This window comes from Lipotes vexillifer, unplaced genomic scaffold, assembly GCF_000442215.2.
Source record: "Lipotes vexillifer unplaced genomic scaffold, Lipotes_vexillifer_v1.1 scaffold2822, whole genome shotgun sequence".
Lineage (NCBI taxonomy): Eukaryota > Metazoa > Chordata > Mammalia > Artiodactyla > Lipotidae > Lipotes > Lipotes vexillifer.
The window spans coordinates 67,581-82,904 of NW_006769538.1; the positions used below are offsets into that span (position 1 = coordinate 67,581).

The window sequence follows — 15,324 nt, forward strand, 5'->3', positions numbered from 1 at the left end:
CTCTTTCCTGCTCCCAAACAGGCCCACCTCTTCCAGGAAGCTCAGCTTTATTACTCTCACTCTCCCCATATCCCCTCCTGGGGCCTCCTTTTCCACCTGCCATCAGTGCTACTCAGTTTTTTGGATCATGTGTTTTATCGTTCGTTTTGCATCTTACACGGTCTCCCTTTCCTCACTGGATCAGTAATTATAACGGCAACCTATTTTCCTGAGCTTGAAGATAAGGAATGCAGTGTACTGCCATAAATAGTAAAAGTGTTTCAGGTCTAAGTGGTCTTGAAAACAAAACAAAATCACAGCTTGCCCTTTGGTTCCATTGCTTTTTTTTTTTTTTTTTTTTTTTTTCCTTGCGTTATGCGGGCCTCTCACTGTTGTGGCCTCTCCCATTTGCGGAGCACAGGCTCCAGACGCGCAGGCTCAGTGGCCATGGCTCACGGGCCCAGCCGCTCCGCGGCATGTGGGATCTTCCCGAAACGGGGCACGAACCCGCGTCTCCTGCATCGGCAGGCGGACTCTCAAGCACTGCGCCACCAGGGAAGCCCAGTTCCATCGCTTTTTAACTGACACCTAAGCAACAGCGTGCAAAGTCAATGGACAAAGCCTTTAACATTTCAGTCCTCAAACTAAACATTAAACTTATCTGACAGGGTTGACAACATCTCCTTAATAATTAATCATACACACTCAGGACAAAGTCCTTTATGATGCATAAACACTTCCTGGTAACACAGAGGCGGAGTTACCAGCACAGGCTGGTTGTTTTGGAAGTTTGGGAACCATGATGGATGAAGGGTGGGGGGGTACCCCTTCTCTTTAAAAACATTTTTTTTTGTCATTCTGATTACCAAAGTATTACACATGCATCAGCAAACATTTAAACATTACAGAAATATACAAAACACAGGAAGTTAAAAATCCCTCTAATCTGAGCCTTCCAGATATGACCACCACTGATCTTGTGGAATTTTTCTCCAGACATTTTTCGTAAGTGAATACTCTTTTAGGTTATTCATTTTACAAAAGAGGCTTATACTATACCAGCTTTTTTTGCAATTTGCTCTTTTGGGTGGAGATCCACACTGTGCCCCACTCACTCTTTTGGAGGCTTGTGTGCTGCCTTGATTATAAACTAAACGTTTGTGGCATCATCTGATTTATCCTGAGCAGAACACCTGCCACCATGGGCAGCCTCCACAGGGATGGGCTTGCAGCTGCCCTGGCAGGGGGCCTCATCAAGCCCCAGTGAAGGGCAGACGGGACTGTACCTGCTTCTCTGCCTCTGCCCACTTCTAACCTCTTCCTCCCCTCCTTCCCCCCTTTCCTGCTCCCTCTCCTCTCTCCTCCCCCTCCTCTCTTGTTGCCTAGAGAGAAGCCAGGAGGCACAACACATCCAGGAGGAGCCAAACTTGTTCCAAAACATTCCCTACGCTGCACCTTAGAGCCTTGACATCTTCGTGTGCCCTGATCTCTCAAACGAGGATTTAATAGGCTGTGTGTCTTGAAATGAACCCTTAGAACCCAAAGGTCTAGATTCAGTCCTGGCTCTGAAAGTTAACTGGTTTCCTCATCTATAAAACGTTGGGTAATAGTACCTACCTCATAAATAAATATTGATGGGGATTAAATGAGTGAATGCAGGTGAGGTGTTTGGCAGAGAGGCTGGCACCATCAGGCTGGCCGGTGTCATCGCTGTGACAGGTCCCATCTCAGGGCTGTCTGGACACACTGCTCCCCTCCTCCAGGCCGGGAGACCCTGTGTTGCTCCCCTGCTCCTGCCCTGAAGGAGGGGCAGTCAGCAGCGATCCTGGCCCCCAGAAACCAAGCGCTCTTTTCACGTGGAATTTGGCTGAGAGCCACAGGCTGGGCGGTTGGGAGGCTGGGTGGGTTGGGATGAGCCCCCAGGGAAAGAACAAGAGCTGGAGGACTTCATGGGTCCTGGCTGTGCCCCATCCAGCTGTGTGACCTTGGCGTGTCACTTGACTCCCTGTGGCCTGTTTCCTGAGGAGACGATCTCACTGGGGTGGTACAGTGAGGCCTGGAACTGAGCCAGGGCGGGGTGCTAGGTCCAGAGCAGAGCGAGGCAAGGAATATATATATATATAATGACACAGACTTGTCACAGTTGCAGCATTTGAACTTGTATAAAAAAGGAAATCTGTAAATCTATAACTTGGCAACATTTTACAACGCTGTATATTAAAGATGGTTTTCTCAAGAAATCCAGAACCACACAGCCCTATGGTCAAACACTTGTGACATTTGTGCCTCTGCTTTTAAAGGTGCTGTGATGGACAGCTGGCATGCCCGGGTTCAAGAAGAGTGGATGGTTTGAAGTGCTTGCCTTTACCTGTGCAAAATCAAGTGGTTGCCTCTGTTCCTATTTTACTGTAGATTTGATAGTGTCTGTTCCTGTTCCATTCTCCAGGGAGCTTCCCTGTAGACTAACACCACCACCCACCAAGTGGTGGAGATGCTGGTGTCTGGGTAGTCGTGGTTTTCTGTTGGACATTTGAATGTGATAAACAATCCAGCATCACTGGGGAAATACTACATGTGGAATGTGCACGTTTCCAGGGGGCGAACATTGTCAGTCAAGAGGTTTGCAATGATTTCCTTCCTGCCAAAAATAAATATGTGAAACTGCAAACAAACAAAAAGGCCTGCACGTTGCTATATATATATAGCAATGTGTGTGTGTGTGTGTGTGTGTGTGTGTGTGTATCTTGTATCTTTCCCCCCTTCCAATCAAAACAAAACAGAAGCACTTAGAAGGATTTATAATGAGGAGGCTGCTCCACCTCTCCCATCCCTGTCCCACTCCTCAGAGGCAACCCGTTACCTGTTTCTGGCTTCAGTTCTCTGGGGCCACTCCTGTTTCAGGGGAATTCTTGGTCTGAGTGGTAGAGAGTCCCTTCTCCTTGCCATACTCTGATATAATGAAGAGGATATTTTTACAAGAGGTGAGTGAAACATTCAGAACTGTAAGAGGCAGACCTCGTCAGAAGGGATGTTCAACAGTCCCCTTATTTTCTTCTCACAATTTTGCCTGCTCTCACCTCTTGGCTCTTCACAGATAAGGCCTTTTTCATCACACACTATTCATGTGTCCAAGCAATGACTAAAAAGAGAGGCTCCTCCCTGGTCAAGTTCCATGAGCATGAGCTTGTCATTCCTCTTTCCCAAACCTGCTTCTCTCTCTCTTACACCTGGACAGTTAGCGGAAAGGACATTCAATACAATGGTTCCTTTCTCATTTGGGGCATTGAAAGATGGGATTCTTATAGTTTTAGAAGAAATATGCTAAACTAGAAACAGTGTACAAATTCTGATGACACAGAGCAAAATACAAAAACTGAAGAAAGGGGACTTCTCTGGTGGTGCAGTGGTTAAAGAATCCGCCTGCCAATGCAGGGAACACGGGTTTGAGTCCTGGTCTGGGAAGATCCCACATGCCGTGGAGCAGCTAAGCCCGTGCGCCACAACTACTGAGCCTGTGCTCTAGAGCCCGCGAGCCACAACTACTGAGCCTGCGTGCCTAGAGCCCATGCTCCGCAACAAGAGAAGCCACTGCAATGAGAAGCCCGTGCACCGCAACGAAGAGTAGCCCCAGCTCGCCGCAACTAGAGAAAGCCCACGCGCAGCAACGAAGACCCAAAGCAGCCAAAAATAAATAAATTTATTAAAAAAAAAAACTGAGGAAATATCTTAGACGTGTATGCCCTCTGCTTGTAACTCTTACACACTTTCCGTAAGAAGGGACCCTCACGAGACTGAGAGCACAGTGCTCTTCTAGCACCTATACAGCAAGTCCAGGTGTTCACAGAGGAAGGAAATACTCCAAACACCCAAAAGGCCAAACTCCCCTGCCCCAGCTTACTTGCCGTGACTATCCCAGCGTCTCCTGCTAGAGTCCACCCCTTGACCCATTCTATTCATTGGGAACAGATGGGCACAAACGGCCATTATCCAGTACAAGATGAAAGAATGGGTCTGGGGGTTCATCTATCTCAGCAACAGTGAAGGGCTGGTAAAGTAAGACACCTGGCCCCATGCCCATGAGGGCCCATGGCCACCAGGCAGGGGGATTTTCCCCAAACAGCTAAGAGATCACTCTTCCCAAATATTTAACTGGCTGCTACAATGTGAAGTGTATTTCCCTTGTCTCTGTTTTCGTTTTACCTTCTATCCCTCCTGCCTTTCCATCTCATATTAGCTTTTTATATAATGAGAGGTTGAGATGCTTCCTTTTTCAGTTTGAAGCAGGTTAAGGTGTTCCACAAAGGTAGGTCTTAATTCACGTCATCCTGTGAATGACGTGATTCAAGGATGATATCTGTGGCTTTTGTGGGTTTTATACCAAAGGCTATATCCTCCTCTGGGAGGCACAGTATTTCCTGCCAGCCATTGGCAGGGGCTGTGGGAGCTGTTAATTTGGATCTCCATTGCCTTGTTGGCCCAGAGCCTGATACGGAGTCACAGTTGATAAGCTGGTTAAATATATAGGCAAAGATAGTTCCTTGATTGTTCCATTTTTTCCCTCTGTCAGGGCAGTGGTCTGATGTGGCACCCACTTAGAGCAAAGCCAGCTATTTTTAGAAAAATTTCCATGAGGAGGGCTGTAGGCCTCCAGGGAGGAGCCGGTCAAATGAATCTACCACAGACCAGTAGTGTCATAGGGGAGGTGCTGACAAATGGGCATCACAAGCTAAATACAATGGTCAGGAAGAACAAAAATGAACGCCTCTGAGTGTCACATCTAGACACTGAGACTTTCCAGGTGCAGCTTGCTTCCCTCCACCCAGGTGGGCTTCCACCAGTAACATCATGCCACAGGACACAAGGCACGGTCTCCTCTCTGACTGGCACCAACTCTCCTTCCTGCATGGGCCTGCCAAGCCTATATCATGCCTCACTGTGAGACACTGCTTTCCATGCCACTGTCCTTAGGAGCAAGGTTCCCTCTTTCAAAGGTTGTGTCCCAGTCCCGTCACTTCTATGCCTGTTGGGGTTCGTGGAGAGCCTGACCCAGCCCAGGGGCTAATCATTGACCAGCTTGTGGGTCAGGAGGCAGTACTGACTGTTTCCCACGGGACGAGAGCTGGAAAGATGGTTTTCAGGGGTGGGGTGGAGATGTTGTTAGCCACCCCACCTTGAAGGAAGGGCGAAACACCAGTGTCTCGCAGCTTGGCAGGCAGGATGGATTCTGGGCCCACACTTAGATCTAATGGCTGTGAATTATATTCTCTAGTCAGACTCCACGAAACCAGGGATACAGTGTCTCTGAGCAACTTCCTAAGTAAGACCCAGCACAAATTCCACAGGGGTTGATTTAATGGGCACTCAGCCACATAATCTGAATAATTTGACTCCAACTGCTCCAAGAATATACACTTTGCCCTGTTAGAAAACAAGAGCCCTAATGAAATTTCTCTGCCAGTGACACAGTCTACACAGTAGGACACCTGATGCATCTTAAGCAGATTCCTTGGCCTGAGATGGGGGTTCTCGTTCGAGTTATTTACTCCATACATCATGCATGAAGGCCCTTCATCTTCATTCGTGATGCATCCCCTGAGGCTGAGTAGACGGTAGCTGCTATCTCTCGTTGCCCTTTGGAAATAATAGGAAAGAGCCATCTCTGAACCACATCAGTTCTGAGGTCTGAGGACAGTGCCTCATGGATTCCAGGACCTCTGGGTGTCAGTAGGGGATGCCTCTATTAGAAAAAGGAACAACAGGCACAAAATGGAGTCACTTGTCCCTAGGACAGCAAACCAAGACTCTACTACAGTTTCAGCCACTCCCAGGAATGCAACCTTTAACCAATCAATCTGGAATTACCTGATGAGCACAGTGAGGTCATCTCATCTGCATGATAGACTTCCCCTTTTCCCCCAAGGGAAGATGACCTTGCCTGAGATAATCCTTTCTTTCCTTTATGACTTTATGGTCCCACCCTCTTTCTGCCTTTAAAAACCTTCCACTTTGTACACCTCCTCAGAGCTCCTTTCTATGGATACTTGCCAGATGCGATGCTGCCCAATTCATGAATAAGGCCAATTAGATCTTTACTCAGCTGAATTTTCTTAACACTCCTACCTGGAGCTAGCTCCAATCACTCACGTGCATCTCACTTCCAAGGGCTTAAGCAACAAGCCCAAGCTCACATGGCTAGTAGAGGTGGATTTGAACTGAGGTCTGTCTGTTCTCAGCTCAAACAACCTTCTGATAATTTGGCTTCCCTTGAAGTTCTCCTTTCAGAAGAAGGGAAGAATTCCCTTGTCAGGTAAAGTGTCCAGTCTTCTGGATGGTTACATGTCTCATAAAAAATTAGCAAGGTGGGTTTTTAGTGTGAAAATTCCACTTCCTTGTAAGTTTAATGAATGAAACAGGCTCCCTGAGTGTGATCAGCTCAGGGGTACTGACAACATCAAGGTACAAAACTGAGACCCAGACCCTGTCCCACACAACACTGTTGGTCTGCCAGTAACCAGAATCCACAGTCAACATAACCCAGGGGATAAGAGGCAGAATCAAATCAGGAAAAAGAAGAGTTACTCCCAGAAGAAACTGTATGAGCTAGCTAATATACATTGCCAAAAAATATAGGGGAAATTTATGGAAACTTTTTAAGGCTGTTTGACCAAGATAGCGGAACAGAATTTTGATTCAGGTTTTGTTTATTGATATATTCTCACTCACCAGAGATTCTACAGAAGCTCATACAGCCAGATACAGTTCTTACCATTTGGGCAGGGGGAGGGGGGCTATAGATGGGGGTGGATAATACAAATCTGGACTAAATACTGACCCATGCTAAATTATAACAAAAGACCAAAATTCCAAGAAAGGCAGGAACTCACAGATTTCAGGAAACAAGAATGCTTTATTGGGTCCCTGACATGCATCCAGCCCATCTGCCCTCTGGCCTCTGACATGACGCAGAAGATGGTCTCACTCCCTGCCATGAGAAATTGGCGAGGCTCTGCTGGCTTTTCCTCTCTAGGCCTGGAATTCTGGTTGGAAGAGCTCCTATGAAATGAACTTCCTGATCTCAGCAGCAGAGATAGAGAGAAGGAACACAGTAGAGGAGTCATCATAATGGACATGGGCATGGAAACCAGACCTCTAGCTGTGGTTAATTAATCATTGGGCCCCAGGAGTGAAAAAGACCAGACAGTGCCTAAGATATCAGCTAGTTACTACTGTAACCAAAGGTTTCTGGTTGGGCAAAGAGGTCTGCCTCAGCTGTCAAGGTAGAGTCAAAATCTCCCACTTAATTTCCAGACTTTCAAGGGAGAGGAAGTCAAATATCTTTGAAGAAAAACCTTATTTTAACACTTAGATGCATACTGTTAACCTTCCTTGCAGCCTTCCCCAAAGGGATCTGTGTTCAATTATCTGGGAACGGAAAGGAAAGGAAAGTACTCAGACTTGGGGAGAGGGGTTTTGTAGGACACTGGCTCCAAGCCAAGTCCAATTTCTGGGTACAGTAGAGGAGCACGTGGTCTCCCAATCCATAGAGATGTTTAATAGACTAAATTTTGCGCCATAGTAGACCTAGTAGACTCAGAGCCAATGAAAGGTTATTTTGAGTGTACAGTTGAAATGTATATATTCTGAAACACGCATAACCCACACAATGGCTCTGATTAGTGGGGTAAGAATGACTATAATAGGATAGGAGAAGCACAAGCCATCAGAATTCCCCTTCCCGACCGAAATGGTAAATCAAAAGTGATTCCGTATTTGTGAGGGAATTGTAGAAATTAGTGTTACTATCAGATTTAAGAGTGAAGTCATAGTGATTCCTACTACAGCTCAGCCTGGCCAGTGCAAAACACCAGGAGGTCTTTGGATCGTTGTAAACTTTAAAACGTGATAACTCCAATTGCAGGTGCTGTTCCAGAAATGGTCTTCTTGCTAAAGCAAATTCATCCAGCTCTTGGCATTTGGTATGAACCCTTTGATCTAGTGAATTCATTTTTTTCCTTGATTTTGATGAGCAAAGAACATCAGAAGCAATTCCTCTTCAGCTGGCAGGGCAGCAGTACTCCACTGCTGTCCTGCTGAATGATATATATTATCTTAGCTGTTCAGCTCTGTGCCACAGACTGCCTCACAGGGACCTTGACCTCAGCAATGCGATGTTCCAGCACGCTGATGGCATCATGCTGATAGGGTCTGGAGATCAACAGTTTCCCAAGATGCTTTGGTAAGACATATATATGTGAGTCAGAGGTGGGAGATAAAGCATGTGAAAATGCAAATGTCTGTTCCTTTAATAAAGTTCCTGGGGATCAAGGGGTCTGTTGAGGTCAGAATAGTTCCTCCATTAATGTAGGACAAATTCCTACATTTTGAATTCCTTACCACTAAGGCCCAATTCCAGGCAAAATTGTCAGTTTGGGGCATCTTGCTCCAACCCATTTACTGACTGACCCAGAAGACTGCCAGCTTTGGGCAGGGCGCAGAGCAAGTGAAGGCTCTCCAGCAGGAAAAGCCTTTTAGCACATATGATTCTGCCACGAGGCCACATGACCTGGCAGAGCCAGTGGTGCTTGAGGGATCTGTCTGTGGCATATTGGGGAGCCACATGGAGATTGTGACAAGTCTTGATTTAAAAAATATGGCAGGAGGGGGTGGGATAGGGAGAGTGGGAGGGAGGGAGATGCAAGAGGGAAGAGATATGGGGACATATGTACATGTATAACTGATTCACTTTGTTATACAGCAGAAACTAACACAACAATGTAAAGTAATTATACGGTAATAAAGATGTTAAAAAAATTTAAAAATTAAAAATAAAAAAAATAAAAAATATGGCAGGAGAACCCAGAGTTTGGAATCAAGTGATACGCTGGCCAACAAGTAACTATTATCCTTTTGACACACAGCCCTCTGACTTGCTACTGGGCTCTGGGGAGTCTAACTGCTTGGCTACAGCCTACCAGGTGGCCATGCTAGCCCTTATGAACAGGGGTTGTCAGATCTACCCAGCCAAAATCAGGCATGGCCACCATCATTAGGTGAATGCTCCAGGATAGGGTTCTGGAGGCACAGGCAAGCTGTGTGTGGGCATCACTCACTCTCCCATAATGCCTCCTCCTGCCCTACGGCTGAGCTCGCCTCAGTCTACACTTATGCTATGGCTTTAACAGGGCAGGAACTTATCTTGACCATTAGGGGCCCTTCTTCTGGATTTGGATTTGCTTTCCTTACCCATCATGCCTCTCCCATCAAAATCCATGGAATTGGTCTACCCTGGTGGCGCAGTGGTTGAGAGTCCGCCTGCTGATGCAGGGGACACGGGTTCGTGCTCCGGTCCGGGAAGATCCCACATGCTGCAGAGCAGCTGGGCCCCTGAGCCATGGCCACTGAGCCTGCGCGTCGGGAGCCCGTGCTCCGCAATGGGAGAGGCCACAACAGTGAGAGGCCCGTGTACCGCAAAAAAAAAAAAAAAAAAAAAAATTCCATGGAATTATCAACTGTTGTAAACAGCATTTCGGTATCCCCACATATTGCATTCAACCAGGGAATACACTTTATAGCAAAGTAATGGGTTGATGCCTATGGCCTTTGCTCATCTTGTCAGGATCCCCAAAGTCTAGAAGCAGTTAGCTGATAATATGGTGAAATGGTTTGTTGAAAACTCAACTACGGCACCAGCTGAAAACAATACCTTGCAAGGTTGGGTAAGGCCTGCAAGATGTAGCATAAGCTCCAAACTGGCAACCAATTCATGGTGCTATTTCTCCTACAGGCTAGGAAGCAGGGTGAAGAGGGGCAAGTTATCACTACATCTCAATGCGTTTCTCATATCTGAGGTTTAGGACCAGACTGGTATAGAGGTTTTAGTTCCCAAGAAAACATATCTTCAAAAATTCATAGTAATGATTCAAGTGAATTAGAAGCCTAGGCACCTGGCCATCTCAGGTTGCTTGTACCTCTGGGCCACACATAGCTAGGATAGGAGTATATCTAGGATACGAGTAAATATAGTGACACGTAGGAGTAGCTAGGATGATTAACTCTATCAAGGGAAAATATGATTGTGGCTACTTAAAAAGGGGGCAGGGTACAGATGGACATGGGGATTTCCTAAAGTGCTTCCTGGTACTGCCATGTCCAGTGGCTAATGCCTGCCACACAGGCAGGACCGCTTAGGAACTCGACTTTGGAACTGAAGATTTGGGTCACTCCAAAGGGCAAAAAAATCCCTAGTCATAAATACTAGTTCTCATGACCAGTTATAGAAATGGACCGTAGCCTTTATTCATACTTCCCTTCTTGTTGGGTTATATAATTTCCACAGGTTGCAGAATTTCAAAAGGAGATTGTGATAAAAGAGGGAAGACTATCGTTAGTGACACTGGACTTTGGAGAATGGTAGCCCTGGTTATTACCCCTGGACTTAGTCATTGACTATTACCTTGAATGGTCTCCCCAAGCAGAGAGCGATTTGCTTTTGGTTGTATGTAAGAGAGTTGTAGTGCATCAGATGGGAAGGTGTGTGTGTGTGTGTGTGTGTGTGTGTGTGTGTGTGTGTGTGTGTGTGTGTGTGTGTGTGAGGGTATCTTCTGTGGTTGCCTGCCAAGCCCTTTCTACCCTTCCACCCTCCACCATTCTTCTGGTAAGAATCCCCATCCTTTGGAAAACTACCTCTCTCCCAGTCCACGATGCCCTGAGCTCCAGGACAGGAATTTGAACCTTGACTGGAGGGAGACCCACTGGAGCCAATGGCAGCAGCTCCTGGGAGGCAAGCTCTGGAGCTACCCTGGCTCCTGCCCTTCTAAAGGCCAACTGTTCAGCTATTCCTTTGGTTCTGTGAACTACCCCCAACACCCTTCCCATGAAGGTCCAAGTCCATTTCTGTTGCTCAAAACCCAAGAAACCTAATGGAAAGCGCCTCTTTTGAGACCACCTCATGCATATTTGCCTCCCAGCAGTGGTCAGCTCAGGGTCTGGCATAAAGTAAGTCTGCTCAGTATGTCTGCCAAATGAATGGATGAATGAATAAAAAAATCAACAATATACCAGCTCTCAGTTCACCAAGGCAATCTGGATATGCAGGCTGGGAGAGTTGGGAGCAAGAGGAAAAAGTGGGCAGAGTCACCTGAGCACAAGAGGAGGTAGAGAAGTCAGAAATGTCAAATGGAGTGGGGTAAAGGTCAGGCAAGGAAAGGCCTGGGTGATGGGGTGGGGCTGGGAATGAGAAGCCTCTGCAGCTTGGGAGGCAGGAAACAGTCAATGAGTAGCTGAGAGGCAGGAGCTGGTCTTCCCCCGGGCTGGTCTTGCCCCAGTGGAGGCAGCCAAAGACACTGGGCGTTTCCCCAGAGCCCCAGCTCTGCTCTTCCTTCCTGGGTTCCTTCCTTTGCATTCCTCTTCCAAATGAATGAGCAATTCCAAAGGCCTCAGCGCACTCATAAGGGGCACAAGCCATCATTCCATTAGTACAAGAAGCACAGACTGTCTAGCTGTGGCCACAGAAGGCTGAGGCTGAATGCCAATCTAGGATCCAAAACATGGATTCATTTTTCCAGTAGGTCCAAGGACTGCAGGATGCCTTCAGAGAACCGCCTGGGGAGACAGGACCCTGACCCCACATACCTACAGCCACACCAGATAAGGGCGAGCAAGATACACAGTTGCTGCCTTTATTGCATTCCAAGGGGAGCAGGCTAGCTCCAGACCCACCCCATCCCAGGCCTCAAGGAAGGGTTCTCAGGAAGGGCCCAGGGTGCTGGGCCGAGCACAGCAATTCCTTGGGAGCCTATATTGAGGCCCAGAGCTGGAGTCCCAGGGTCAAGAGCTAATGGTTAGGGGCAGGGGTCCTAATTCCCAGGCACAGAGACACTCCTCCACCCTGCACGTGGGTGGACTGCATTCTTCCTACAGCTCCCAGGTGCACGTCCTCTGGAGAAGAGTCCCAGCCCTCTATCCCTGGTCAAGAGGGGATGTGAAATTCACTGTGACCCCACCTCCTTTCAGTATGGAGCACAAGGTCCCACAAAGTCAACACCTTCCCTCTGGCCACAGCTGCTGATGCAACCCTCATGTCAGCTCTCACCTCACGGGCAGAGGGCCTGGGAGAAGTAGGGGAGGAGTATCCTGGGGTGGGCTGAGAGGCCAGAGGGTCTGCTCTTCACCGAGGTATGGTGGGTAGGGTGGGGGTCAGGCTAGAGAAGCCCTCGGGTAGGGGAACAAACAGAACTCAGTGAAAGGCAGGCAGCAGGCTGCAATTGGGCTCAAAGCCAGGGATGGGGGATGGGGTGCAAGGGAGCATGGGAAGCAGGTGACTGAGTGCCTGGGGAAGGAAGAGCATGAACACACATCACCAAAGACCACTGCACAAGGATATGACAGTCTCTGGAAGGGCCCTGAGCCCCATTCGGGCTCAGGGACAGGTTAGTTGCAAGATAAGCTGGGATGAATGAGGCAAAATGACTCGAAGGAAAAGACACCCTGAGAGTCACCAGGCCAGACACCGCAGAGGAAGTCTGGAGCCCTGAGGATAGGGAGGGATCAGGGCCAAGTGAAGGGAAAAGGGTAGGTGCTGGCCCGCGTGCCCCCAGAGTGTAACATTCACGGCAGGGCCTGGGGCAAGGGGTTGGTTGCAGAACTCATGCAGAGGACTCAGGGAGCCTCCAGCAGTGGCCAGTGTAAACTTCAAGGAGGGCTAGGCTGCAGGCCCCGGGAGGTAGGGCCTGGGAGCCGCGGGGACGATGGCACCAGGAGAGGCCACCGGGCTGGGTGTCAGGCACCAAGCATCTGATGAGGAGAGGCTGCGGGCAGAGGCCCCGAGTGGTGCCGCCTCAGTGCACCTGCTCCAGTTAGTCCTGTACTGGGAACGTCTCCATCAGTTCGAGCTGCTTCCTTGTTGGTCTGCTGCTGGGTGGAGGCCCCCAGCCTCCTGTGGGGGCTACCGCATGCCCTGGGCCTTGGAGCCTCCATCTTGGATGCGAGGCTGTCCGAGTAACTGGGTGGTGACTGTCTCTGAGGCCTGAGGGGTGGCCTTGGAGCTTGGGGCACTCTTCTGGGGACTGGGGGGGCCTTTCCTCTGGGGCTGAGGACTCAGCTGGGGGCCCCTCCTGCCGGCAGATGGACTCTTGGAGCCTTTGGCCTTGGCTTGGGGGTGGGCAGCCTCAGGGCCCTTGAGAGGTTTTAGCCCCAGCATCTCACAGAAGGTGTTGCACTGGTGGGAAGAGGCAAACTGGTCCAGCAGGGCAGGGAAACAGCTCTCCTTGAGGCCTTGGTATCTGCAGCCAAATAGTAAGAGCTGAGTAGGAGTCCCACCCAGAGAGAGAGTCCTTGGGGGGCAGACTGTGGGGTGGCCACAACCAGGGTGTCGTGCCCAAGGTACATCCTACCTTACCTCGGGGTGCTGGGGAGTCCACCTAGGGCCACCTCAGATGGCAGCATCCAAAACCTCAATTCTAAACTGAGGTCTCATTACACCCTGGCCCATGGAATTCATCGGGTGGGACATCACTCGGTGTGAGGATGATCTGCCTTATTAACATAAATTAGAGTAGACTCCAGCTCACCACTCTACTCACAGGGCCCTGCTTATCTGCACCTTGATGAGCTTGCACGAGTGAGAAGGAAGAGGAGCAGGTACACTGAGACCCCAGGATGTAGGTGGTCCTGTGCATGGGCGTCAAGATCTACTGGTCCAGATCTGGGATCAGGGGCACAGCAGGTGGGGATCAGTGGCCCCTGAGACATTACTACATGGCCATGGGTGCAAGTGGGACTCTCTGGTCACAGATCTAGCACCTCAGGGATGGAGAACCAGAAGAACTTTGACATTTTCTACCCTGAGCAGACTCTCAGAGGGCATTCTGTCCCCAAGAAGCACTCACCCTCGCAGTTTGGTAGCAATCTGCACATCAGTCATTTTCCAGTTAACCCCTGAAAAGAGAGAGAGTGGGGAGTTGATGGCATCCTGGACTGGTTCTAGGGCCCCCATGTCTCCAAGATGGATATCACTTTAGATGGGAACTTGCCATATTGCAGGGCACATCTTCAGGTACCCTCTCATTGGGCATCACCCTGGCCTGTCTCATGCGCAGTGTGGGTATCTCTGTATTATTAGTAGTAATAATATTCCCATTTTCACAGGTGAGGAGATAGGCTCCAAGTTAAGTGACTGCAGCAAAGTCACATTTATTCATTCATTTAATAATTGAACACTGTCTGTGTGCAATGACCACCGTGAATCAAAGTTCAGTCTTTCTTACTCCTAGATCCAAAAGTCTTCCAGCTGTGAAATCCTGCCTCTACTGGATGAGATTAGGTCACAAACTGAGCTGGCCTCTGGCTTTGAGCTAAAACTTTCTCCTTCCTCATAACAGATTAGCCCATCTGGGCAAGAGGGAGAAAGGTGGAAATGTGAAGGTATTTCAGGGCTGGGCCAGCAGAAACATTAACACTGGATAAGACTGGCTTCCACCTACTCATAAAGTGCAGCAAGCAAGCACTCCAAGAAGCCCAGATGGGCTCCTAGGTTAAGACAGCCTTGAAGAACAGATCCAGGCAAGTGGTGACAAAGGAGACATTTCCCACCCCGTCCAGGCCACCCCAGCATCTTAGCATTCATGCGTCAGGCCTGTGACTCTCCTTCCCTGTTTGTACACTGTCCGGTTGCCTTCCTCCAGGAACCTACCTCTCACTAACAGGCCTGAGTACCCGTGGATGATAGAGTGGCACAAAGGTGGGCTTGAGAACCAGGCACACCTGGATTTACATTTCAGCTCTGTCACTTTGGAGCTGTGTGTGCTTGGCCAGTCACTTACTATCTCTAAGCCTCAACAGTAAAAGTAGGGATAATGCTGCCCATCTTGCAGGGGAATTGAGAAGATCACAGTATGTGTAGGACTATAACTTAGTGTCTGAAACACTAGTTATGCAATAAATATTAATTGCTTTGTCGTTTCTCTTTCAGCATTTATCACATTCCATTTTGCATTATAATAATGATGATCCCTTACACTTGCACAGAATTTTGGCTTGCAGAGGGCTTTCACAAATACAGTCTCATTTAATATTCTTAACAAGCCTGAGAGATAGGCAGGGAAGATATAATTATTCCTAGAGAGGGAAAGGAAACGGAAGCTCAGAGAGATTAAATGACCTAACCTGTCTGAGCTTGTTTTCTTCTCTGTAAAACAGACGCAGCTAGAAAATGATGAGACCTAGGCTTGAATTTCTTTGACTCTCAAGTCTTTCTACTATATTATGTTATCATCTCATTGTAGAAATTGGTATACTTATCATAGCTTCTTGAGGACAACAGCTATTCCTAATTCACCTTTTTATCTT

At 48.4% G+C, this 15,324-nt stretch overlaps 2 protein-coding genes across 2 annotated transcripts in view; both read right to left on the reverse strand.

Annotated features, from left to right (window-relative positions):
• The window catches only part of SLC28A1 (solute carrier family 28 member 1), a 46,716-nt gene extending 45,029 nt beyond the window's left edge, over positions 1-1,687 (reverse strand). Inside the window, 1 exon segment of the mRNA XM_007445639.1 lies at positions 1,667-1,687. Coding sequence (XP_007445701.1) covers positions 1,667-1,687 — 21 coding nt within the window.
• An 11,235-nt stretch (positions 1,688-12,922) lies between these two features.
• Positions 12,923-15,324, reverse strand: part of ALPK3 (alpha kinase 3) — a 48,903-nt gene continuing 46,501 nt past the window's right edge. Inside the window, 2 exon segments of the mRNA XM_007445640.1 lie at positions 12,923-13,259; positions 13,866-13,914. Coding sequence (XP_007445702.1) covers positions 12,923-13,259; positions 13,866-13,914 — 386 coding nt within the window.